General features: G+C 35.4%; 1 protein-coding gene across 1 annotated transcript; it reads left to right on the top strand.

Moving 5' to 3' along the window:
• The first annotated feature begins 10975 nt into the window (after positions 1 to 10975).
• Positions 10976 to 25197, top strand: LOC149968706 (uncharacterized). Its single transcript, XM_090173292.1, has 7 exons — positions 10976 to 11183; positions 21708 to 21781; positions 22813 to 22884; positions 23914 to 23940; positions 24007 to 24084; positions 24897 to 24950; positions 25017 to 25197. Exons 1-7 carry the CDS (start codon positions 11117 to 11119, stop codon positions 25068 to 25070), a joined length of 426 nt encoding a protein of 141 aa, XP_090029418.1. The 5' UTR covers positions 10976 to 11116; the 3' UTR covers positions 25071 to 25197.
• The last annotated feature ends 983 nt before the right edge of the window (positions 25198 to 26180 follow it).

Here is a 26180-nt window from a genome sequence, read left to right on the forward strand (position 1 = left end):
GATGGTGTCAGTGTCGCTAACCGACATATTAGCAGGGTCAAGGAGCATAGGCAGGCAGGAAGACGAAACGAAAGGACTGAGCGCGCCAGCATCCTCGAGAGGTTACTAAAAGCTTCCACCGTGCTTCGACCAAACATTTAGAAAAAATGGCGGCCATTACGAAAGATGCAGCGGTGCCATTTTTCCTCACCGAGCGTGCGCTAAACTTGTCGCAAGGATACTGGAGCGTTCAGCTCTCTTGCTTCGTCTTCCTGCCTGCCTTTGCTCCTTGACCCTGCTAATATGTCGGTTAGCGACACTGATGCCATCTGCTAATACAGGTTCTAAAAAATAAAAGATCGTCTCATAGGGCGTCTGGTTCTTATCTTTTATATGCGGTCTTTTAATTGTTTCGAGTTTTTATCATTTTTTCGCGGTCTTATCATTTTTTCGCGAACTTATCTTTTTTTCGCGAACTTATAATTTTTTTCGCAAACTTATCATTTTTTCGCAAACTTATCATTTTTTCGCGAACTTATCTTTTTTTCGCGAACTTATCATTTTTTCGCGAACTTATCATTTTTTACGATCCCTATTATTTATTTGCGATTATATTCCTTTTCTGCCGGTTTGGCGCTCCATAAGAAAGAAAAGAAATCATATAAAAAAGTTTAAAAAAAGGGAATTGTAACCGTGACCGCAAATAGCTTTAAGACATAATTTGACCATGGTAGGGCACATGCAAACTCTAGATTTTAGATAACGAAATTTTAAATAAATCTAAATAAATAAATAAATACGGTCAGTCTCACTTTGGAATTCGAATAAAATTACCAGTTCAGACAGTTCGTGAATTTGTTTAAATTCTACGTTTGTCGGTTATATAAATTTATTTTGAAATGGGCGTGTAAAATTATTACCGTTTGAAAAAAAACATAAGATATTGGGGACAAACACATCCGTTTAAACGTTTTCGTGATCACGTTATCTTTGTTTTCGGCTATATGGTACATGCATTTCATACCCAACCCCGTTTCGGATTCCTACCCCACTCCGATTAGGATCCATACCCTACCCCATTTCGTATTCATACCCGACCACGTTTCGGATTCTTACCAGACTCCGATTAGGATTAATACCCGACTCCGATTAGGATTCATACCCGACCCCGTTATGGAGTAATACCCGACCCCTTTTCGGATCCATACCCGACCCCGTTTCGGATTCATACCCGACTCTGATTAGGATCCATACCCTACCCGTTTCGGATTCATACCCTACCCCGTTTCGGATTCATACCCGACTCCGATTAGGATCCATACCCTACCCCATTTCGTATTCATACCCGATCCCGTTTCGGATTAATACCCGACTCCGATTAGGATCCATACCCTACCCCATTTCGTATTCATACCCGACCCCGTTTCGGATTCATACCCTACCCCGTTTCGGATTCATACCCTACCCCGTTTCGGATTAATACCCGACTCCGATTAGGATCCATACCCTACCCCATTTCGTATTCATACCCGACCCCGTTTCGGATTCATACCCGACCCCGTTATAGAGTCATACCCAACCCCGTTTCGGATTCATACCAGACTCTTTGGAATATTAAAATATCTAGACCTTTACTGGTATGCACCTATAAAAACTTGTTATATTAATACATCCCGAATTTAAACAGTACAATATATCTTAAAAATATATTTATTAAGAAATAGTTTATGAAATTTTTAAAACTATTGATCATTAAGATCGGACTAAAAAATATTTAAATACTTTTCAGATTTCTTACATTTCTCCTAGTTTTTACTTCAATAGGAAGTTCGCGCTTTAAATTTACAAATTAATATATAAAGGCTTTCAGAATAATTGTACAAGTTCGTTAGTAACAAAGGAAAGTATAATTTCACTATTTGTTTTGAATATTTTAAAAATTTTAAACATTAACAATCTTTTAATTTCTATGTGTTCTTTTTTACTGGAATTTTAAGTTAAATAAAACAATTTCAAATAGAAAAAATGATCTTCAAATCGAATGTGTATATCAAATATGAATCAATAAGACTAAGCCTTTTTAATTAGGTTTAATAAAATAAAAGCATCTACATTCACACTAATAAACTAGCATATGAATTTTGCAGACGACATTTATATTTTAATTTTACATCTTGTCCTTTCAGATATATTGTTTTCAAATAATTATTTTCTATTTCGGTCAGTAGACGGCAACACTTCTTAGAATTTATTCTATGAACGGTGAAGCAGATGACCGACAATTGGGGAAATTTAAGAATATAGAGAGGCAATTTGTAGAACTCTCAGCCAGCCGTCCGCTAAATAAATTAAAAATAAGATGTTCTCAACCAAATTTAATACACTTCACCGACTGTAGGCTGTATAAACTTCATTGAGGTTATAAGAGACCTTTAATGCAACAGTCGGCCGACTGTCAGAAATCAGGCCCAAAGCAAATATACCGCTGACAATTATTTGAACGATCGGCCTATAGTAATTTTTAAAGTCTACAAACTTTAGACACTTACCCGAGCCGTGGACTCTTAACTTTAGACACTTACCCGACCCATGGATTTTTAACTTTAGACACTTACCCGACCATTGGACTCTTAACTTTGGACACTTACCTGATACATGGACTCTTAACTTTGGACACTTACCCGACCCATGGACTCTTAACTTTGGACACTTACCCGACCCATGGACTCTTAACCAACTATATTTCGATGCCTATGTGCTGCAGGGGAATCCTTTGCGATCAAGGAGTCCAACCAAACATTTATCGGGAAAGATAGGATAGTTTAAAGGAATCTATTGATGCCAAAAATAGCCCACTGCCAGAAAAAGATTTGGAAATCAAAATCGTATTTTTAAATATTTTAAATTTTTCTCTTTACTCTCAAATTTTTAATATTTTAAATTTTTATCACATATTTTACAAAATTTCGTTTTCTTTGTAAATTTTTATATTTTTATTAAATTCAAGAATTTTTTAAATTTCATTTATATTAGCCAGTTATTTTACGAAATTAAAATTGTATTCTCCAAATATATGACAAAGTTGCATTTTTATTCGTCAAATATTTGGTAAATTAGCATTTTTATTCTCCAAATATTTGGCAAAATTGCATATTTATTCTTTAATTATTTTGCAAAATTCCATTTATATTCTTCAATTATTTCTTCAAAATTTCATTTTAATAAGCCTTTTTAAATGGTTTTCAATGCAATTCCATTATTCCAACCTCCAATGGTTTGGCAAGAATAGCAGATACAATTTGATTGGTTAAAGATTTTATTTAGCTGTATCTAATTATTTGGTATGTTTTGAACAGTTGTCCGTGTTTCTTAAATATTCTAAACCTTTTCAAAAAAATTTAAATAGGTAAATTTTTAAAGTATTTTTAAAAAATTTCTTTGTTTTTAAAGGCTGTACTAGTTTTTTTAACCTTCTTTAATATTAGTTAAATTGTTTTGAAAAAATTGGACGCATGTCATTAAAGTCTTAAATATTAAATAAATTTTAAATAAAATAGTTTTGGAAGCTAAATTTTAAGCCGAGGAAATTATTTTGAACTTCAATAAAAACGATTTCAAAATTAATATTAATTAAAAAATATTTTATTTATGCATATTACTTAAAATTTAAACAACGTCAATTTATTTAGTTGTTGTTTGTTAATTACATCGTAATACTAACCTACGTTCTACACCAAAAACCTACATAAAGTTTCAAGCGAAAGATATTTGCGGGATTGCCTCTTTGTTTATACCACATTTCAATCTTATTATTTATATCTTACAGAGGGAAGTATCTTGGACAAAACCAGTCTGCCCAATGGGCCCCAAACCAATGCAAAATGGAGGAGTCCGGGTTTGGACTAGTGAAGCAATGTCCTTTTCCTTGAAAACGAATACTTCTCTCCAGTAATGGGAAATTCAACTTTTGTCTTTCCGATGCCTAGTCTTCGAGACCCCTTCCAATGCTAACGTGGGGTGTTAAGTCTACCTTTTGCCACAGGTCAGGGATGACAGGGAAATCAATTAATCAACAATAGGGCTATAGGTCAGGGAAAAATCAAAGAAGTTTAAGGATTTTCAAAACGTAAGGGAAATAGACAGGTCATTTTATTTTATCTTGAAACGTTTTATTCTGTGATTATCACTTAGATCCATAAACGGTTTGTCATGTTTTAACAATGCATTAAAATAGCTTTTGTTATAACTTTTAAACTAAAATATAAGCAAAATTTTACTTCTTAACTTCTAATTAAAAAAATATAAAGTTAAAAATTGTATTATTTATATTTTGAAGAAACATTTTGGGAAAATCTCTTCAAATGGCGGGGAAAGTGAGGACATTTAAATCCGAAAGTATTGTGGCCACCCAGTCCAGGGCAGTTTGTTAAAGTGGTCTCAAGACGTCAGAATAACACGTTCAGTGAAGTAAACCACTTCTTAAATAATTCATTTGGTACGGATTCAGTGATTTCGTATAAAATCGTTTTTTTACTTGATTTATAAGCTTTTTGTTCATTTGGCTAAATAAAAGTGTATTATCTTTCGGCAATATGTATCTCGTACACCGTTAAAATTAGATCGTTCCATACATTACATTATGTGCAGATGAATAATAAAGACAAAAGGATCATCAACAAATTAAGGCTTGTTACGTCTTCTTATATCAGAAGTATATAATTATTCTACTAGAAAATTATCCATCTCCCAATAATGTAAAAGTTCTTCGCTTAAAACATGTACACTCTGTTTGAAAAGTCTTCGACAGGTGAAATTTTTGCCCTCTTTTTAATTCTGCTAGAAAACTATAATAGATAGCTCGATGAAACCAATTGCAACTTTTATTTATGTTCCAATATCTTTCGTTATTTTTCGGTTTCGTCCGCCAAAAATTAATAGTTTGGCGGGAACCCTCAAAACTCATTTTTGACACCTTTTTAAATATTGGTTCTACGGCACTGACTCGCCCGTTTTTGAATTCACAGTGGTCGGTTCATATTTAGAAAGTGGAAAAATTATCCCTCTACAACCAACGGTTAAGAAGTTATCGCGTTTCCAAACTTTCGTCGAAACTAGGAAACACCTAAAATGCATCAAGCGATTATAAATAACGCAACTTCGACGAAAATTTGGAAACGCGATAACTTCTCAGCCGTTGGTTGTAGAGGGATAATCTTTCCACTTTCTAAATATGAACCGACCACTGTGAATTCAAAAACGGGCGAGTCAGTGCCGTAGAACCAATATTTAAAAAGGTGTCAAAAATGAGTTTTGAAGGTTCCCGCCAAACTATTAATTTTTGGCGGACGAAACCGATAAACAACGAAAGATATTGGAAAATAAATAATAGTTGCAATTGGTTTCATCGATCTATCTATTATAGTTTTCTAGCAGAATTAAAAAGAGGGCAAAAATTTCAGCTGTCGAAGACTTTTCAAACAGAGTGTACAAAGCAGGTGCCCGTAGATTTTTCTAAATGTATTACGGAAGAATGAAGTGTGGTGTTAAATACGTCATAGCATGGGCTAAATATCGTTTATAAATAAGAATATATCACTTTATAGCTTAATGTTTACATTTTATATCGTTAGTCCGAGAAACAATCTACGTTTGAAGGGAATCCATATCTCTACTTGGAATGCTTATCGCGGCAGATTTTCATCTCGATGTGGCTGACGGTTTTTTTGACGTCACTATGTATATTTAATAAACAACAACGTGATAGGGGAGCGCAGCGGGAATTCATCCTCTCTCAGGCAGGGCCAAAACAGTCATAGTGATCTTACCATACGCGATACGGCAAGATAAGTAGGACATAAACTAAAGTACCAATTTATTTAGCATTTTCCGACTCTCCGGCCCAAAGTTCTTCGATTTCCCTTTTTCATAAACACTTGTAGAGGTTAACGGTAATAGTTAGTGTAATTAGCTGTTGACTCACGTGGCACGAAGCGCTTGCCACCACCCTCCTACGCATTGTAACCCGGCCACCTGTTAAAAGGCATTATAAGTCGCTAGCTGACTTGGGCCTAAGGTGGTGCCTTGTAATTAGCCAAGCTTATTATTATTAGGTGGTTTTTTTTCGCCTGTTCTGGGTTTTTTGAGCAGATTAAAAAGTGTAGCCCTATGACGTCATTTTACTCCAATTCTATCTTGACGAAAAAACGAGTTGGAGTAAGAAGGGAGTAGTTAAAGGTGAAAGGTTATTTATTTGTTTTTTTTAAAGATGGCGACTGGTGGTGAGGTTATCAATATATGACTCATTTTTCTTATTTAATAATAATAATAATAATCAGCTAGACTAATACCCAAGACACCATCTTAGGCCTAGGTCATCAAGCAACTTTTAAAGTCATTAAATAGCATTTAACAATTGGATTTTCGTTATTAAAAGCTTGCCACATGTGAAGATCTTCGAAAATTTAAGCAGACGAATTTTTTATATAAGCTAGATTACTCCCTCTACACTTCCTTTCGAGGAGGAGTAAAAAGTGTAACATTTGAGCTCTGGAACAAGCGAACAAAATTCGGGAAGGGTTAAATTTTACCCCGATAACCGGCGAATAAAACGTTTTGGGGTAAAATGTTTACACTTTTTGTCCTCGGACAGGCGAAAAAAAACCACCTAATAAGTAACACCTTGATGCCCTGACCACAAGCCGCGATTGATAGGAAAGTCTCGTCCATTATAAACGTCCTCGAACCTGAAAAAGTGCAACTTTCTTTTATAAACCTCAGTTGGAGACTTCACGCGGAAGAGATACCATATATACTTCTTGTGCGATGTAAAACCAACGCAATAACGACCTTGAATACTTTACAATGTGACAACTTACGGAACAATTTATAACCAGGCCGTTGCTGCAGCAGCAACGGCCTGGTTTTACCAAATTGGCCCAAATACTCGATCTAAATATAGGGCTTTGGAACTCACTTCGAAACGATTGTCGAAACAATAATGTCGCCAATAATGTCGGTGGGCGGGAAAGAAACCATTGTTGAGCGAAATAATTGGAAGCGACGTCAAATCGGGGCTTGTTGACTCTGCGACAAAAGAGACGTTATAAAATCGACGTAAAAAACAAACATTTTTCAATCGCATTTTGAAGTGGCCATAATAGCCACTGGCTCATGGACACAGCTGTTTGAACTCTTTCTCTGACGCATTGTACTTGGAATTAGAGAAAAAAATGAATCTTACGCCAGTTGTTGTGGTGGTCTGTCTTTAGCTTTGCTAAATTAACATAGTTTTGAATGGAAATATTGATTTTCCAAATAAAGTTTAATTAATAAAATTAAACGAAATTAAATTGCAAACATTTTACCGCGCTGAAGGAATTTTACGGAATTTGTATTCTTTGGTGATTCAATAAATGCCTATTATATTTTTAAACCGAAAAAAATAAATATTAAAATAACCCAACACAACATTACTTAACAGACTATGTAAAATGTGAGAAAAGTCTATGGGAGGATAATTTACTACAGACAAATAATATTAATAATAATAATCTAGGCTAATACCTAAGACACATCCGAGCGTATTATAATGGCCTTAATTTAGGCGGCCATGTTATTCTGCTTAGGAGGGTGGTATTAAGTACTTCACGCTACCCAAGGCAACAGCTCCCTACATTGCCTGTTACCGTTAACTTGAACAAAGGTTTTATGGGAAAACCCTTTAAACCAGTAGGCTTAGAACTTGCACACTCAACACAGAAGGAGTTGTTCCAAGTTTTCAGCCATTTCTACAAGCTAAGATCGAATCTGGCGAAAGTGCTAACCACTGTGACACCTAAAAAAGCTACAACCAAGAGGATATGTCACGGAACCCATCCTTGTTTACCCCACTGGTTCGGGTTTGGGTTATCAAACTAAAATACAAACATTTTTTTTGTATGTTGGAAATAGTTTATTTCTGAACCTTTTAGTTATTTATAGACTGATCCCACCCTGTCATGGTGATTAAAGAATAGCACGATCCATATTTTCTCTGAACTAACAGGAAATTACTATGACTAACAGTTCAAAGGCTTAAAATAATTTGTCAATTTTAAGCGGGAGATTTTGTTAATCATCACTAGTCAATAAAACATGAATCCGAAACGACAAATCGGCTGCCTGGTTTTTATTAATTAATTTATGAAATAAATAAGTCAAGGAGTACATGTAAATAATTTTTTATTAATATCAGATCAAAAACAGATGGCGCTTTTAAAAATTGCATTTAATTAGGTAATTAATATATATTGGAAAATTGTTTTACAGCAGTAAAATACTAAGAAATTAATAATGTCCATATTTTCCCGATAAAACCTATGCGTGGAAAGTATTAAATTGTTTGCGTAACGAAAATTAATAATATGTGATTTACTGTGTTTTTTTTTCCAAAATCTAAGAAGTTAAATATTTTCCCATGGTGAAAATTTTAATTTCAGAATTAATTTGCTTGGTCAAAAGTTCAAAACCGAATCTTCTATATTACCATCTTAAAAACATTAAAAAAATACGCGAAGAAACGATGTTTGTTACTCTTTACGCAGGTTTTGCCATTAAAAATTTAAAAACCCCATGGTACAACTGTACAGGGTGATTTTTTATGCTCGAAAAAGTGAGTTTGTTAACAAACTATGTTGTCTAGAAAGTTGAAATTTGTACTGTACATTAAACGTACCGGGGGGGACACTTTCTACCAAAATTACATCTAAATCGAAAAATAGTTTCACGTTTTTTGAAAATTTAAATTTTAACCGTTAGGACGTGCTATAAGAAAATTGTCAATGAGAAAATTGTAGAGCGTCACCGAAAACGTACAAATAGCGTTGGCACAAAAACAAAAGGCGTCTTTTTCACTAACAAAATACGACTTGAAAAAGTGACAAGTTGGGCAAGCTAAAATAACTTTTTTTGAATTCCATTGGGAGAGTAGTGTAACTTTATGAAAGTCAGAAATTTATTAATCTGGCGTTTAATGCAATTTGGCTTGCAGTAAAACTCGCATTTGGGAAATTTTGCATAGGCATAAGTACCATCCTTACAGAGCCACGCTTCACCACGGTTTACGAGATGGAGACGCTCAAAAACGGCTGGATGTTTGCAACTGGCTGCTAAATTCCGTGCACGACGACCCACAATTTCTCCGCCACATGCTATTCTCGGATGAATGCTCGTTTACAATCACCAAAATTATCATGTTTGGGAAGACACAAATCCACACTGGGGATATGAACACCGTCACCAATTTTAATTTGGGCGCTTGAATGTTTGGATTGGTCTTGTTGGAAACTGGTTAATTAGTCTTGTTGGAAACTGGTTAATTGGTCCAGTTTTCTTACCGCAAATTCTAAATGGCCAGAGTTATTTAGATTTCTTGAAAAATGAGCTAGAACAACAACTTGACGAACTGCCGTTGGCACAACGAGCAAGACTGTGGTTTCAGCAAGACGCTGCCCTGCCTCATTACCACCGAGCCGTGAGAGATTACGTAAACAACGAATTTCCACAACGAAGGATAGGGAGAAACGGGCCCGTACACTGGCCAGCAAGGTCGTCCGATCTGACTCCGTTGGATTTCTTTCTTTTTTGGCTTCGTCAAGGACGATGTGTACACCACTCCGGTTGAGACCCTTGAAGAGCTGCGTCAACGAATTGTAAGCGCTTGCCGGGAAGTAACCCTGGAAATGATTCAAGCCGCCTTCGACGACATGATTATTCGCGCCCAAGCCTGCATCGCAGCCGAAGGTGCTATTTTCGAAAAGCACTTATAAATTTTGTTTGTAAGTAGATCAATAAAATGTCTATTTGTTTTTTCAAAAAATTCGCATTTTTCATCCTACGAAATTAAATCGTGTAATACCTTCTTCGCCATTGTCTCCTCGATTTTTTAGCGGTGTTTATTGCATTAAACACCAGATTAACAAATTTCGGACTTTTATAAAGTTACACTACTCTCCCAATGGAATTGAAAAAAAATTATTTTAGCTTGCCCAACTTGTCACTTTTTCAAGTCGTATTTTTTCGTCTATTTTTTCGCGCCAACGCTATTTGTACGTTTTCGGTGACGCTCTACAATTAACTCATTGGAAATTTTCTTACAGCACCTAGCGGTTAAAATTTAAATTTTCAAAAAAAATCACTTTTTCAAAAAAGAAAACACCCTGTATATTTGGCGTGTACTTGATTTTGACGTGATTTTTTAAGAAATAATTCAAAAATTTTATTATACCTATAATTAAGTAATAAATGGTTATTATATGAGTTAATTATTTTCTGGAGACGTAAATTTATACGTAAAGTTTAAATTTACTACTAACTGAAACTTTCTCGAATTGGCTTACACTATTTTTCTAATCAGCATCCGAAATCAATTCCAATAAAGATTTTTAACTGGTTGTTAACAATTCCGAGATTAAAGTATTAATCGATAATTTAAACACGAACCAATTAATCGGGTATCGATATTTTTTAATTAATCGAAATAAGGTAGAAAATACTAATTAATTAATAGGGCTCACTGGTTATTCAATGGGTATTAATCGAATATTTAAGCTCGAATAAATTAATCGGAAGTCGATAATTTTGTAATCGAGTAAATATCGGTATAACGTAGACGCTAATCCATTAATCAGTTATCGATAGTTTGATATACTAATCGAAAAAATCGTGATAATGGTTTGTGCCGATAATTTTTAGCATTTGGCGCGTGACTTCTTGTTCACAGATTTGTAAAAACCATTATATTAAATAAGAGGAAGAGAATGCAATCAGAGGGAGAGATAGTGAAAGGGTTGCGCGAGGTTCGGAGGGCCAATTTGCAACCAGTTCCGCGAAACGAAAACCGGCCTCGGGTTGCGGTGAGACATTAGAACTGGTTTCACGTGATATCCTGCGGGCGCGGATCGTACAGAGGTAATCATAATAATACGTAATATATATAAACAATCGGGCGAACGATTGGTCGACGAACGCCCGGAGCTCCCGAATAAAACCCGGTCGAGGAAAGCTACGGGAGTAATTGCGCAAAAATTCGCGCTTCGAAGAGTCACAATCAACGGAACTCTATATTTTCAATAACGTTTTGTAAAACTGTAAGTTCAAGATGGTTCGAAACTATTCCGTCGTTGTTTTCGCTGTTTTAGCCTGCGCAACCCTGTTTGTTGGCATTGGTAATTATCAATTTGTTATTAAATAGCACTATTATTCTAAATATCCTTTACTATAAAAATTATTTTTGTGTGGTTTTAAATATGTACGTTCTTTATTCAAAACTTTCCGAAAAAATTAATAACACTTAATATTTTTCTAGAAACTAGTTTTTTTTAAATACTCAATATTTTTTAAATTCAATAATTTCGTTGACCAGCCATTGTTCATGCTATGCACTAAGATAAAGTTGATCAACAAAAGCGTGAACGTTACTAAAATATAGAGACAAACACAAATTATGTAATTTTAAATTACAATGATTATTAAACCGAGGTTTCAAAAATTTTAAATTTACAATATTATAACTTTTCGAGGAAATAATTTAAAATAAGCCTGTTCCCTTATTTAGGAATCAAAGCAGGGGGTGGTCAGTTTTAAATCATATTGATATAAATTCTGATTTAAATAAAATGGTTTCATATAAAGAAAACATAGATTTAAATAACCTTCAATATAAATGTGGGAAAGTGCAAAAATAAATAATGCGGTAAAGCGAACTGAAATAACTAATAATAATTAAATTCAATTCAAACGAGGGGCTGATCACTCCGCGTAATCGGTGTACAGGGCCGTACCTTTGACTAGAGGTCAGCGTTTGAATAAGAAATTATACGATTGTTTATACTTATCCATAACCGAGAATTATTCAGAAATATTCGAAAAAAATGATCAATTTTGCATGTTAAATCGTTGTTTAATCGTATAATTTATTCGTATAAAACAAATAATACTAATTTTAATGATTGATTGAAATTTTTGCGGTTAATTTATTTGTTCCGCCGACCTCTACCTTTGACTGCACTAATGCGTAATCTTTGAAAACCCTGCCTTTGGCAGTGCTAATCTAAGCGTAATCCGCCGTAATCGGTGTACAGACATTCTAAGAGTGGTTAGCCCCTCGAATTCAAAAACCATAAACATAAACCAAAATCCCAGAAATATGATTTTTTTTTAATTCTTCAACAATTTACATTATTTTGATTAATTTATTTTAGTAAAATTTTTCTGTCCTTTAGATAAATTAATAATATTTAAGTCTACACGAAAATTAACTGACCAGCAGCGTAGCGAGAAATTTGTTTTTAATAACGTATAAACAGTCAAAGATACGCCCCGAGGGGCTAACTCGCAAATCTCGCTCTTTTCTTGGCCACTGTTTCAGATGGGGTGTTTTTCACTAACTTATTATTATTATTATTTATTTAATTTTTGTGTACACCAATTTCCAAATTAATTTCTGAGAATTGAAATAGCGAACGATGGCGACGTGGCTCCGAGCGGTGCTGTCAATATTTTATTTCGTGGCATTGTATTAGCAAGCTTGATAAACGATTTTGTGAACCAGAGCCAGTAGCGGAGTATTCAATAGGCTGATTAGGCTTAAGCAACTTTCGGCTCTATACATATTAATTGCCACCTGCACGATAACGCCTTTGTTATAAGAGATGGCATTGTATCTATCCGATTCATCGGAAAAAAAAATACATTACTAGGGAGCGTGGTGCCATCTATTAATGACAAAGGAAGCTAGAATTATAAATAAAGAAACAATAACGTCATCAGAGAACCATTGTAGATAATTTTAATTAGACAACTTATACTCGACTTAGTGGATTGTAACTTAATCTATATATCCCATATAAAATATATTGCAAAAATAACTATAATTTAAGTACATGTTATTGTGAAATTTACAAACGATCCAATCAATGCGAGCGATACTTTCTTGTCCCGCCTATTGGGTCCAAATGTAGCTTAAATTCCTGGTTTTGATTTCGACATCTCTAGAAGAAAGAGCTACTTCACGTTGAGCCAACACCATTTTTAAGCCTAGGGGCTCGGAGATGGCCAAAAGGTAGGGGGCCCGCCCGTGACGAATATTTAACAAGGTCAAGGGGTTTTAATAAAGATCAAGCCAAAGCAGCTCTATTAAATCTCACACTTTCGAGCATTTACAAGTAGTAGATTTATAGTAATTTCAAATTTTCAACTAAATATTTTAAACTGATTTTAAAAGTAATTTAATTTTAGAAAACACTTAATTTAAGACAGTGATGGGCATTTGTATCCGCTGGTTTATTTTATATGGCCCGCATTGAGTTATAAAATCAACCTCTGTAGTGAGCTGCACCGTAATTCTGTGGTCCCTATTGATGATAAACTATTTTGAGCCATTTTGCTTATTATAGTCGAAATATATATTTCGTCATTCGTGAGTCCTAGTTTATCTAGAAAGTTTGTTATAAAGTCACTGGTAAGAATTTTATTATTGATTTGTCTACGTAGTGGTAGATGTCAACAGAAGGCGTTTAATGAGGGTGCGTTATTTTATAACTAGTAATAAAGTTACAGAATTCATATCAATAACGTGGCTTCACGTTTACAAAAAAAACCAAATAAATGATTAAATTTCTTAAAGAAGGGTGGACTTACAATTATTTATTTTTCTAGTTAAGGTAGGCACGTGAGCGTCAAACGGTAAGCATCGATTGTTTTAGTTTTGTGACTCATTCGTTTGTCTCCAATTCTAAATTTGAGCCACCATATAAACTTATTTCCGTCATTGATTTCAGGTCTTTTAAATGAGTCCTCATCAACATTTTGATATAGACTTTCTATGAAACCATTGGCATCAGGAATTTTATATTATAAAGATGATTGTATAAATATTTATATAGGAAGGTCTTTTTAATGCCGTTGGGAAAATTACCTAAATTCGATTTAATTAGCACCTGAAGTCTATCGCTACGCTGGCCTTCGAAAATATGAAGAGATGACGTAACGAGACATTATTATCTTTCAAAGTGTTAGGAACACCATTCACTGTCCAAATAGATGCTTTACCTAATTACATTCTGAGAACTTTCCTGTCATTAGCCAATCAAATTCCCCCTAAGTTTGAATTGGGCATTAGCGGTACATGTATTCCGCACTAGACAGGCGCGGGAGAAATTACGTTCTACGCTAACTGGCCGAGAAAAACAGCAAGTAATTCCAATCACCCTCACCCCTACCACCTATTCTACCTCCGGCTATCTACGAAACAGTTTCCGGTAGCATTAGTTAGGGTAATTGTTCATAAGTTTCGGTTATTCACCACCAGGGAGGTTAACGTAGCCAGTTTAGCTTAACGTTAATATCCCATTAGTTTCAAACTTAGAGGGGCCTTGATAGTCTTATGGTTGTGTAGAATACCCGAAAGAAATATCTGAAAATAATTAGGAGGCGTAAGTACAGAACCCACAAAGATAATGTCACGTAATTAAGCCATTTTCTGAAATAAAAAGAAATTAAAACATACCCGTATAATTATAGTGGATGAAAATCATCGTTATGGGAAACCATTAAAAGTTCCACGATGGAAATATCCGGCATATTTGCAATAGCCAAGTTAAGCCTCCAATCGAAAACGTGCAGAACAAACGCACTGCGCACAATAAAGCCACTTGATCATCCACGCTCATACAAGTTTCCCTACACGTTTCAAAGGAGTGCATAACATGTCTATTGTACATGATTTTTAAGATCTCAAGATAAAACGAATTAGTTAGGTAGGGGTTTCGCCTTGCAGCAAGAAGAACCGGGTTCGATCCCAGCTTGTGGCACGGAGTGAAAACTCGGAAAAACTCCTTCTGCGTTGAGGTTTTCTCCCGAGATCTTCGGGTTCCCCTTTCCATAAAAACTTGTTTAGGTTAACGGTAAAAGTGAGTGTTGGGAGCCACCACCCTCCTACGCATTGTAACCCGGGTACTGAACTAAAGGGTAATAAAAGTCGCTATATGCCTTCAACGGTATAAGCCTAGCTAATTAATATTATTAAATTCAATAATTTAGCTTTTAACAATATTTTCAATTTCATTTTGTATATTGGTTATAACACAACTGAAAAAGGTTTAAAGTTATAAGTTGCAACAGATTTATTTGGTATAACTCTTTGGGATAAATATCTATCTTCTTTTAGCGCTAACGTTATTGACTTGAAACATACCTTCGCCAATTCGGAGCTGATTTAAAAAAATTAGATTTCTTACATACTAAAACTATTACTATGGACGAAATATATTAGGTCGTGGAAGTTTTATGTTTAATTTTGTATTTTAACTTTGTATGATTAAATCGTGATTAAATTTTATTAAAATAAAATCCGTAGCTTTGGCTGTATAAAGGTTAAAAATGATAACATCTTGATTATTAGGACACCTTACTGGACGACTTTTATCGAAACAGAAAAGGTCCCTATTTCATTTGTAAAGATAGCTACTTCTCCTGTCAGAATTATTATTGACTTCTGGTTACACAACAACATTAAATGTGATGTTCATTTTGCTTTAGCCAGTGCACGAAAACGTGTAATGGGAGCTTTTAGAGTGTAGATATACAGACTGCACCTTCTACGAGTTCTGTCTACACGTTTCCCCGTGCTTACTTAAGCTGTCTAATATTCCTCGGTAGGTAGTGAAACTGCAATGATATTGTATTGATTTAAATACCAACACCGACTTTTCAGTCTACTAATACTGACGAAGGCCTACGGGCCGAAAGATCAGTTATAAGGTCCCTTTACAACCTAATTAAAATCGATAAATCCATGCGTGTCTCTTCATTTTAGAAAATAATTATTTAAATCTTTCCATGGACAAATTTAAATCAAATTTTAATAGTGTCACCACCCTCCTACGCATTGTAACCCGGCCACCTGTGCTAATGGCTTTAAAAGTCGCTCGATGACTTAGGCCTAAGGTGTTGCCTTGGGTATTAGCCTAGCTGGTTATTATTATTAATTCAATACTAAAAGTAATAACTTTCAGCTAGGAATCCGAGGTTTGCAATGACCAAGTTCAAATTGTTTATTACCACAAAGTGCCATTAAACCCTCTCATTAAGGAAAAAAAGCTTTAATATACTCAGTTAAAAAATCGGTATCGGTAATTTATTTCGAATAATCGATAGAAATCGGTAATTTTGTTTTTAGCCGATTTATCATAAATCGCTATGTCAGTATCGGAAACCGATCGGATTGTGCCAATAAAGGGCTTTTTCTCGTATAATTTTTATTTTAACTGGCAGCCATTGTACCGATATAAAATTATCAACAGAAGATATGGTTCCTGCCAGGATGTTATAAATCGTGAACCTTTTGTGCAGGGTCAAAAGAGCGCCGACATTTATATTATTTTATCGAATTAAACACATTTCCTGCCAGATTTTTAATTGTTCCAGGAAAATGAAAATTAAATTATCAAAAGGAAATCACAATTTCCCGCGTTTTCAATTTGATTGTTTCCGTCAAAAAAATAGGAAAGAAACCGTTCCTGGTTTTTAAATTATTATAAATCATTTGATTAAAGGGAATATAGCCTCCAACGCATTCTTTAGGAAAAAACCAACAAACCCCTAACCAGCACAGAAAATGTTAGAAGTATTAAACATACACTTTATCTGTTTTCTATATTGAAACTCTTCAGACTTTAAAATAAATTTTTGGACTTTTGAGTATATCTTTTGCTGCTTATTTTGAACTGGGAAATATTAAAATGTTTACAACGAATTAAAAAAAAACATTTTTAACCAACAAATTATAAAAACTTACATTTTCTTTTAAACACTTTTAAGCAGTATTATGCTGTTTGAAATATGTTATTACTAGCTGGGTAGCCCGTCCTTCGGCCGGGCCTCAGCTAGAACTAAAATCCCGTGAAGACTGTTTCGGCCGGGCCCCAGCTAGAATTAAAATCCCGTGAAGACTGTTTCGGCCGGGCCCCAGCTAGAACTAAAATCCCGTGACGACTGTTTCGGCCGGGCCCCAGCTAGAACTAAAATCCCGTGAAGACTGTTTCGGCCGGGCTCCAGCTAGAACTTAAACCCCGTGAAGACCGAGTCATAAACAAAACTCTATTCCCCTCCTAGGGCTCGGATGTTTCTGATCGTTTCAACCGGTAAATTCAGTTAACCATGATTAATCGGAAAACTTCCAGATAATTTAACGGTAAAATCTCGAGTTTGTTTATCAACTAATTATATAGTTTGAAAAAAAAAACATTATCTTGATCGCAATAAATTCACCGCCGCCTTACTTTCCCCGAATGTATTTTTTTATCATGAAGCCGATATGAACTTTTATTTAAATAAATTTGTACACACTTGTTTTTTTTAAGAGAAATAAGATCAAATTATAACTCTTCGAAATATTTACGAATTAAATATTTACCGAAAAAAAGCAAATTGTTTTTTTCTGGAAATATAGACCATATTTCTTCGTTAATCAATCATATTTGTTGTTCCAGTTGTGATGTACCCCGACTAAAATGCAATAAAACACTAATGGAAAACTCGTATTAGTCTACCCATGGATAATAGTATCTTACACTTAATTCCGAAAAGGATGGATAGATAAATCACGAAATAAATTGAAGTGTCAATGCTGACTAATGAAACGGTGAAATACATTTTATTTTAACAAAATGGATAAAGTTGGTCATAAAATTCCCTTTCTAATCTGGGCCGCGGAAGTCTACAGACATCTGGCCAGAGCGCAATATAACCTGTGTCGTTTGCGCAGTTTACTAAAATACGGGGCGACGTTTCAGTGAGATGGGCATTTTTGGTCCTCAATGCCCCCACAACGCGATTGAGTGACCAGTCCTTACAAGCACCCGGGTACAAGTATCGCACTTTCAATAATCAGCCTTTTCAGTTTACATAGAGCCACGTAGTGGCAAATGCAAGAAGCTCATAAACTGCTGGATTTTCGTCTGCTAAGCAGACGCTTTATGGAAAAATCGTCTGCTTAGCAGACGAAAATCCAGCATTTCATGAGCTTCTCGCATTTGCCACTATGTGGCTCTATGTACACTGAAAAGGCTAATTACGTTTCTTTCTCCACTTCTGAAATAATATCCTTTTAGTAAGCTATGGAAATTTTACTTCCTTAATAGACAACATAAGTAAGGACTAGTAAACGTGTAGGGTGAATAAATATAGGAGTTATAGTCTTACAAGTTTACTCATTTTCTCCCAAGCTTAACTTCCATAGTGTGCGTATAGATAATGTCAACAGTAGCAGACGTTGTCGTAGACAAATAAGTTACACGTAGAAAGGAGTTCTTCGTAGTCCTTCAAAGAAAACAGGTGTCGGTTGCACACAGCAAAGCTATACGATATACACTCAGTGGCGTAAATAGCGCCCCCGCAGACCTCGCGGCGCGGGGGGGCCCCCGAGAACTAGGGGGCCCCCAAACGTTTATGATTGAAATTGATGCTTTTTAAAAGGGCCCCGAGTCGTTTTTCAAGGGGGGCCCCGGAGTTCCTAGTTACGCTACTGTATACACTCCTAAAAGTTGCCGCTGGTAATTATTGTTATATTATTTATTGGCTTATATATGGGGCGCCAAACCGGAAAAACTATATAACATTTCTAGGAATATTTTAACAATTCTAGGAATATTTTCAAACATCTAGGAATATTTTCAAACTCTAGAAATATTTTCAAACTCTAGGAATATTTTAAAATTACCTATCAATTTTTAAAATCCTATAAATTTTAAAGCGTTTCCTAGTTATTTTAAGAGAGACGTTTCCTACATATTTTACGGACATAATATATTTTTCGGCAAAACGCGGGAGAGAAAGCAGCGCTTGTAGTTTCCAATCGGAGAGTTGAGTGTGAACACTGTAAAGGCTAGCTATGATGGGATGGTACTTGTACCGTTGATGGAGTGGTACTTGTACCGTTGACCATAAATTTTCTTGAGGCGAGAACACGTAGAGCTCAAGCATCCGAGTTCAATTAGGAATTAGGAGACCAGGTTTTCCAGAGGATACCCGTAAATCAGATCGCTTATTGAAGGATGCAGATTCGGACACTAGATCTTTCAGTGGAGGCTTATTATCAACGGTACAAATACCTCTCCATCAACGGTACAAGAACCATCCCTGCAATGGTACAAGTACCATCCCATCAATGGTACAAGTACCATCCCATCAATGGTACAAGTACCATCCCATCAATGGTACAAGTACCATCCCATCAACGGTACAAGAACCATCCCATCAATGGTACAAATGCTATCCCATCAATGGTACAAGAACCATCCCATCAACGGTACAAGAACCATCCCATCAATGGTACAAGAACCATCCCATCAATGGTACAAGTACCATCCCATCAATGGTACAAGAACAATCCCATCAATGGTACAAGTACCATCCCATCAATGGTACAAGAACCACCCCATTAACGGTACAAGAACCATCCCATCAATGGTACAAGAACCATCCCATCAACGGTACAAGAACCATCCCATCAATGGTACAAGAACCACCCCATTAACGGTACAAGAACCATCCCATCAACGGTACAAGAACCATCCCATCAATGGTACAAGAACCACCCCATTAACGGTACAAGAACCATCCCATCAATGGTACAAGAACTACCCCATTAACGGTACAAGAACCATCCCATCAACGGTACAAGAACCATCCCATCAATGGTACAAGAACCACCCCATTAACGGTACAATAACCATCCCATCAACGGTACAAGAACCATCCCATCAATGGTACAAGTACCATCCCATCAATGGTACAAGAACCACCCCATTAACGGTACAAGTACAATCCCATCAATGGTACAAGAACCACCCCATTAACGGTACAAGAACCATCCCATCAACGGTACAAGAACCATCCCATCAATGGTACAAGTACCATTCCATCAATGGTACAAGAACCACCCCATTAACGGTACAAGAACCATCCCATCAACGGTACAGGAACCATCCCATCAATGGTACAAGTACCATCCCATCAATGGTACAAGAACCATCCCATCAACGGTACAAGAACCATCCCATCAATGGTACAAGAACCACCCCATTAACGGTACAATAACCATCCCATCAACGGTAAAAGTACCATCATAGTTCGCCTTTACAGTGTTCACACTCAACTCTCCGATTGGAAACTACAAGCGCTGCTTTCTGTCCCGCATTTTGCCGAAAAATATTCTATGTCCGTAAAATATGTAGGAAACGTCTCTCTTAAAATAACTAGGAAACGCTTTAAGATATCTATAGAAAGTCTATTAAAATATATAGGATTCTTAAAATTGATAGAGTTTGAAAATATTCCTAGAGGTTGAAAATATTCCTAGAGGTTGAAAATATTCCTAGAGTTTGAACATATTCCTAGAGTTTGAAAATATTCCTAGAGTTTGAAAATATTCCTATACTAGAAGTGTTAAAATATTCCTATACTAGAAGTGTTAAAATATTCCTAGAAGTGTTAAAATATTCCTAGAAGTGTTAAAATATTCCTAGAAGTGTTAAAATATTTCTAGAAATGTTATTTAGTTTTTTCCGGTTTGGCGCCCCATACGTTTCAGCCATGGTTAATCGCAACAATTAAACGTGAAATATTTATTTCAACTACCTTGCGCATAAGTTTTAAAAATCGTTTTTTTTAGTACGATAAGAAACCAAAAGTCTAAAGGTTTTTTTCCGGTAATTGATAAATATGAATTTTTTAAATATTACCAACTATAAATAAAGAAAAACTCACGGAAGATAATCAAATAAAGTTTTGGCCAAAAAGTGATAGAATAATTTAATTTTTTGGTTGAAAAAAACCTTAGGTGAATTTTAGATTATTGGATAATAGTTGAACTAAGAAAAAAACTATTGAACATATTTGCTAATAATTACATCAAAGATAACTTTATTTAAAAAAATATACGTATTAATCAAATTACACGAATAAAATTGATCGAAAAATATTAACAACATTTTTATTCAAAGAATTATTTTTCGAAAAAATTCGTTTGTGTCTTAGTTAGGGTTAAAAGTTTACCGACACCGAGCCCTATCCCCTCCTCCCCCCCCCCCCCCCCCCCCCCCGTCTCCATTCTCCAAGTGACGATGACGCAGCCACGAAATTGACTGAGGCAGAAAAATATTGGTCGTATAGGTGTATGTAGGTTGCAGGATTCACGGCACCTTTCCAGGGGCAAAAATACATGATTTAATTACTTAACTTAATTGAAAATCGATAAAAATAGCGCGACTCTCTGCCTTTGAGCCGTAAGAATAGTTGTGAGAAATTTGGAGGTCCTAGGTTGAACGGCTCGGACCCCTATAGAGAAACAGACAGACAGAAGACAGGAATATAGTATAGATGGTACGATAATTTAATTTATATTTTACGCAAAGTTAAATAACGTATGATGACGAGCTAAAGAATTGAAAGATTTGATATAAATGAATTTGACAGAGATCAAACAGCCTTTATAAATATATGTGTTTTCAGAAGCTGGTAAAACTTGGTAAAAAATTTCATTATTCATAAGTCCCATACGATCAAAATAGCATGGTGTTACGAAACCGCGATAACACGGTCTAACACCATTGTTGCGTAAGATGAAGTTGGTTAATTGGGAATAAAATACTAAATCACGATTACACTAACGTCTTTCGTTTTACTTTTAGAATCTCAAGAGGCCACTGAAGCGCCGGCTGTGGTTCGCAAAATCGGCTGCATGAGGTCGAAGATTCCAACCGCCGTAAGCTTTTTTTGTTTCTCAATTCTAAAGTCGTGTTTTCAAATTTATCACGATTATCTCGATTACAAGCTTCTATACGCTTAGAATCCCAATAACAAATATCCACATAAGGTTTAGTAGCAGCGTTGCCAGTTCCTGAAATTAAATTATATAACCAAGGACAGAAATATCGATTGCGTAAATGAAGCCAGTTCGCCGGGTGACGGGGTAGTTAGCACTTTCGCGTGGCAGCAACAGGAACCTGTTTTGATTCCAGCTTATAGCTTTGCGTGAAAACTCGGAACAACCCCTGCGTAGAAATTGTAAGTTATCTCCTCACTGGTTAAAGGAATAGAGGTTAACTGTTATAAATGGTGCAGGAAGATGTTGGCTCAAGTGACACGAAGGGCTTGCCACCGTCACCCTCGTTTGCAACTAACCCGGCCTATTTAATAAAATGTCGTTAAATTCGTGGGGTTTTAGCCTAGTTGATTATTATTTGCAACTTCTCACGTAAAGTCTATATTATAAACTTCTGGTTACATACCAACAATAATTGTGATGTTCACTTTGCAATCCATTATATGCATGGGCGTATTAACCATAAGGCAAAGTAGGTACGTGACTAGGGCGCCATTTTTCTAGGGGCGCCAAAACTCTGATAAAGCCCCACGGTCTATGCACTTGTCTTGCCCCTACTCAGAATAAAGTCGAAAAGATTTGGGGAAACTAAAATATATTTATTTATTTTTTAAAAACCAATATGCCCCTCCTTAGCTGACCAATACCAAGGAGCGCGAAATGTTTCTGTGCCTAAAGGCGCCGAAAGGGTTAATCCGCCCCTGATTATATGTTTAACAAGTTCTAAGCTACCCCACAAAATGGATATCATCAGGAAGTCGAACGCCAATTGGAAAAACTAGAAATTATTGTAAGCTTTCAGTGAAACGATTTTATCGTGATAACTTTGAAATATAATTTGTACGCAAAGTTAATTATAGTAAAAAATGTTACAACACCACCAAAAATCGTTATAATATTAATATATGCAGCTTAACACCAAAGTTGAAGATTGTTGCAAGAAACAAGAAAAGGGATGTCGCCAATTCGGACACTTCAGAACTGTAAGTATCGCTGTCCGTTAACTATTTCGGTAATAATGTACAATCGATTAAGTCATCATTGAAAATGTAAAGTAACAGAAAATGATCAGGCTTTTGATAAATGAATAAATGCATAAAGAGGCTGTCCCAAAATTTCGTAACAATGAGTGACATTTGGAAAGACCATCACCCCTTTTTTAAGTCATAAATACTCTGACCCCTAAAAATTATTTAATTTAATTCAAAAATATGCCTTCCGATTTACTGTTTTACCTCTATTAAACTGATCGCACTTTTCTTATAAATGAGAAAGAGAAGTATTAATTTGCAACTATCAGCTAAACCATTAAGCAAACCTCGTTCCCCCACCCTATACCTCTTATTGCGTTACGTAATTTTTGAACACAATAGAAAATGTTGATATAAAGTTATCGACTTTAGTAGGAGCGCACGGTGTTAAACATTTCCCCCCGCTTATGATAAGTCTTCGAAATGTTTTTATATACCATTTAGGGTATATATAATATTGTTGGATATGGAATCCTGTTAGTTTGGCCCAAAAATGCATTCGCCTTTCAAATGCAAAGTTTCATTTCATCGGTACATTGGTCAAATGCGGGGATGTATTAAACTTTGACTGTGAATAGCTCTATACTAAGTAAAATATCAGTATCAGAGTTATGGTATGTCAGGTGGTTGTGGCGGATAATGTTCCCAACGAAACTAAATATTGAACCAGGAAGTTAAACCCAAAAACAATATTTATATATATATTTTTTTACTTTTTGGAAATGTTTAGATTTAGTTAAGGTGATAATTTACATAATTAACTAGGGACATATTAGTGATTATAATTTTATATAAAAGCAATATCTATTAGAATCTTATGACCAGATTAAACTGAAAATTCTCAACTGCAGCTATTTTTGGCTTTATTAAGCCATTTAATATTTAAAACGTCAATTTCAAGTTTTGAATCGAACAAAATATGTAGGGGCAATTTAATCAAAAAATAATTAATAATTTATTTTTTTATTACCTCTATAACAGGCTTTCTTCTGCGCCGTTAAAGCTAATGTAAGTAAATTACAATATTTATTATTAAGAATAAAATAGGATTAAATATAATATAATTATTTCTAGCCGGCAAGTACTGGAACTAATGACTTTGAAACCATCCGTACAACCTGCGCCAACGACCCTAAAAACAAAAATAAAGACGTAAGTTTAAATGGTTGCGATATGAAAGCAGTGGCGTAACAAGAATTTTAGTTCGGGGTGGGGGCACACAATTTATTTTACAAATTTGATTAAGCAATATAGTTCGTACATCCATACTTATCGTATGTGAGAAATCTATTTAGAGCGTAGTCCATCCTAACAACATCCACTTCTAGATTAATAATGGCATGGCAACACGGTTTTTAATACTGTTTAACCAAACATTGAAAACTGTGGTTAATTTCGTTGTAAAGTAAAATTTTAAATTTCCCTTTGGAAGCTTGAGTTCGAAGAAGCCGCTTACGTCACTGCGTTTGCGCCGACAGCATTACTGGAGCGCTGTGTTTCCGATTGCTAATCCACTGCACTAGCTTCATCTACAATTTAAAGCAAGTGTCGGCTCTATCATTGCCTACGTTATTTTTAATTGGGTCTCTGTATCGAAGATGGCTATGGTTGCTCAGATCGCTGGGAAGGTGCTTCCACCTAGTATCGACTTTCAAAAACATTTTATCGTTTATTTTCAAGTCGATAATAACGTGTTTGCCGAATGGTCAATCCAAACGAGGTCGACTGAGCACGTGATTACAAATAGTCCTTTCTGATACGTGATTACGATTACCCAATGACCTAAAAGCACGCTTTTGGGCCACGCCATATAGTTAAATTATGCTGGGCAATGTGCCTAATCAACTTGTTTGAATTTGCACGGTGGCGAGAACTGTCGAGCGAGAAAGCAACTACATTTGAGCCGACACTTGCTTTAAGTATCTCCCGTCACATTTCTAATGATTATATTATAACTGATACAGAAAGATCTTCAAGCCTACAAGATCCGAGACTGCGTATTTGACACCATGGAAAGGGTAAATGGAAGAATTTCGTGGAGATACTGAATCAATAAAATAAAAATTTGCCCATTTAATTTTCAGAACTGCAATCTGCGAAAAGCAGCCGTCTCTTCGGGTCGAAGAACTTCCGGTTAACGAAATAGGATCAAGATTGTTGTTTTAACTACATTTTATTATTTTAGTTCTAGCTACGTTTCTTTAGCCTTTAGATTTTAAATATTTTCAACGTAATTGATGTAATAAAAGGGAACAGTAAAAATACCCAGACTGCCTTTTCTTTTATTATGACATTGGTTATTTGACCGATAACTTACTTATGTTTACTGCGAACTTACGAGCCTACCTACAACCTCAGAAATCTCAATTTTCTCAATTTTAGGTCTGTGATAAGGAACGTTTCGATAAATGTTTCGGGAAAATTTGTATCATTAATTTAAAGCTCTGAAATATGGCTTTACTTTTAAATGGGAAAATTTAAATTTAGTTTATCTTTGGTAGATCGCATTATTTTTTTTGGTCCGGGGCAGAAGTAAATGAACCGAAGTTATTGAAATAGCGCTCAGAATCGGAGGGAGTTTTCCTTATGAAAATGATGAGAAAATCGAGTAAAATAAAAGTTAATGGCCATCCCCGTCTTTTGCCGCGATAAAATGCACTTGTGAATTGTTGGTATAGCTATTTCTATGTAGAAATAATGGTTTCATAAAAACGCAAGCGTTTTATTTTTTCGGCCAAGGATCGCACAAAATTTCAATTTCGAGGTAAAAATGTAACTTCATAAGGAAAACGCCTTCAACATGGGGAGTATAGCAGTCTGATAACTTCGGCACATTTACTTCTGGTCCGGAGTAATTAATTCGGAATGTAGGATAAATTACACGATAGGTTTTTTTAGAGATATTTCGTTTCTTAAAGCACATCGGAAACCAATTAAGGCTATTGTAAAAAAATTTACATAATATAACAAAATGTGTTAAAATTAGGTGCCGTCTCCGAGTTCTCCGCGCACGTTTTGTTGCTAGTGTTTAATCTTTCTATGGGCGTTTGTATAGTCTTGAAGTGCGACGCTAATATCCATAAAAGTCTAATTTATTTTGAGCCGTTAATAAATAACGGTTCAGGGGTTCACTAGCCATATAGGTCGAAGGTCAGAGAAAAAAATAAAGGATCAGTACCAGTCATGGGAAGTTAATGAAAAGGAGTACGGAGATTCGTTAATTAACTGAAGTATCGGTGATGCAGACC

The sequence above is a fragment of the Leiobunum rupestre genome, chromosome 1, assembly GCF_980474605.1.
Source record: "Leiobunum rupestre chromosome 1, qqLeiRupe1.1.hap1, whole genome shotgun sequence".
Classification (NCBI taxonomy): domain Eukaryota; kingdom Metazoa; phylum Arthropoda; class Arachnida; order Opiliones; family Sclerosomatidae; genus Leiobunum; species Leiobunum rupestre.

Excerpts from the sequence above, each read along its gene's own strand:
- LOC149968706 (XM_090173292.1), top strand. The coding sequence starts at position 11,117 with ATGGTTCGAAACTATTCCGTCGTTGTTTTCGCTGTTTTAGCCTGCGCA. Across the intron at positions 24,085-24,896 it reads CTAAAAACAAAAATAAAGAC|AAAGATCTTCAAGCCTACAA; the intron begins GTAAGTTTAAAT and ends TAACTGATACAG. Across the intron at positions 24,951-25,016 it reads TATTTGACACCATGGAAAGG|AACTGCAATCTGCGAAAAGC; the intron begins GTAAATGGAAGA and ends TTTAATTTTCAG.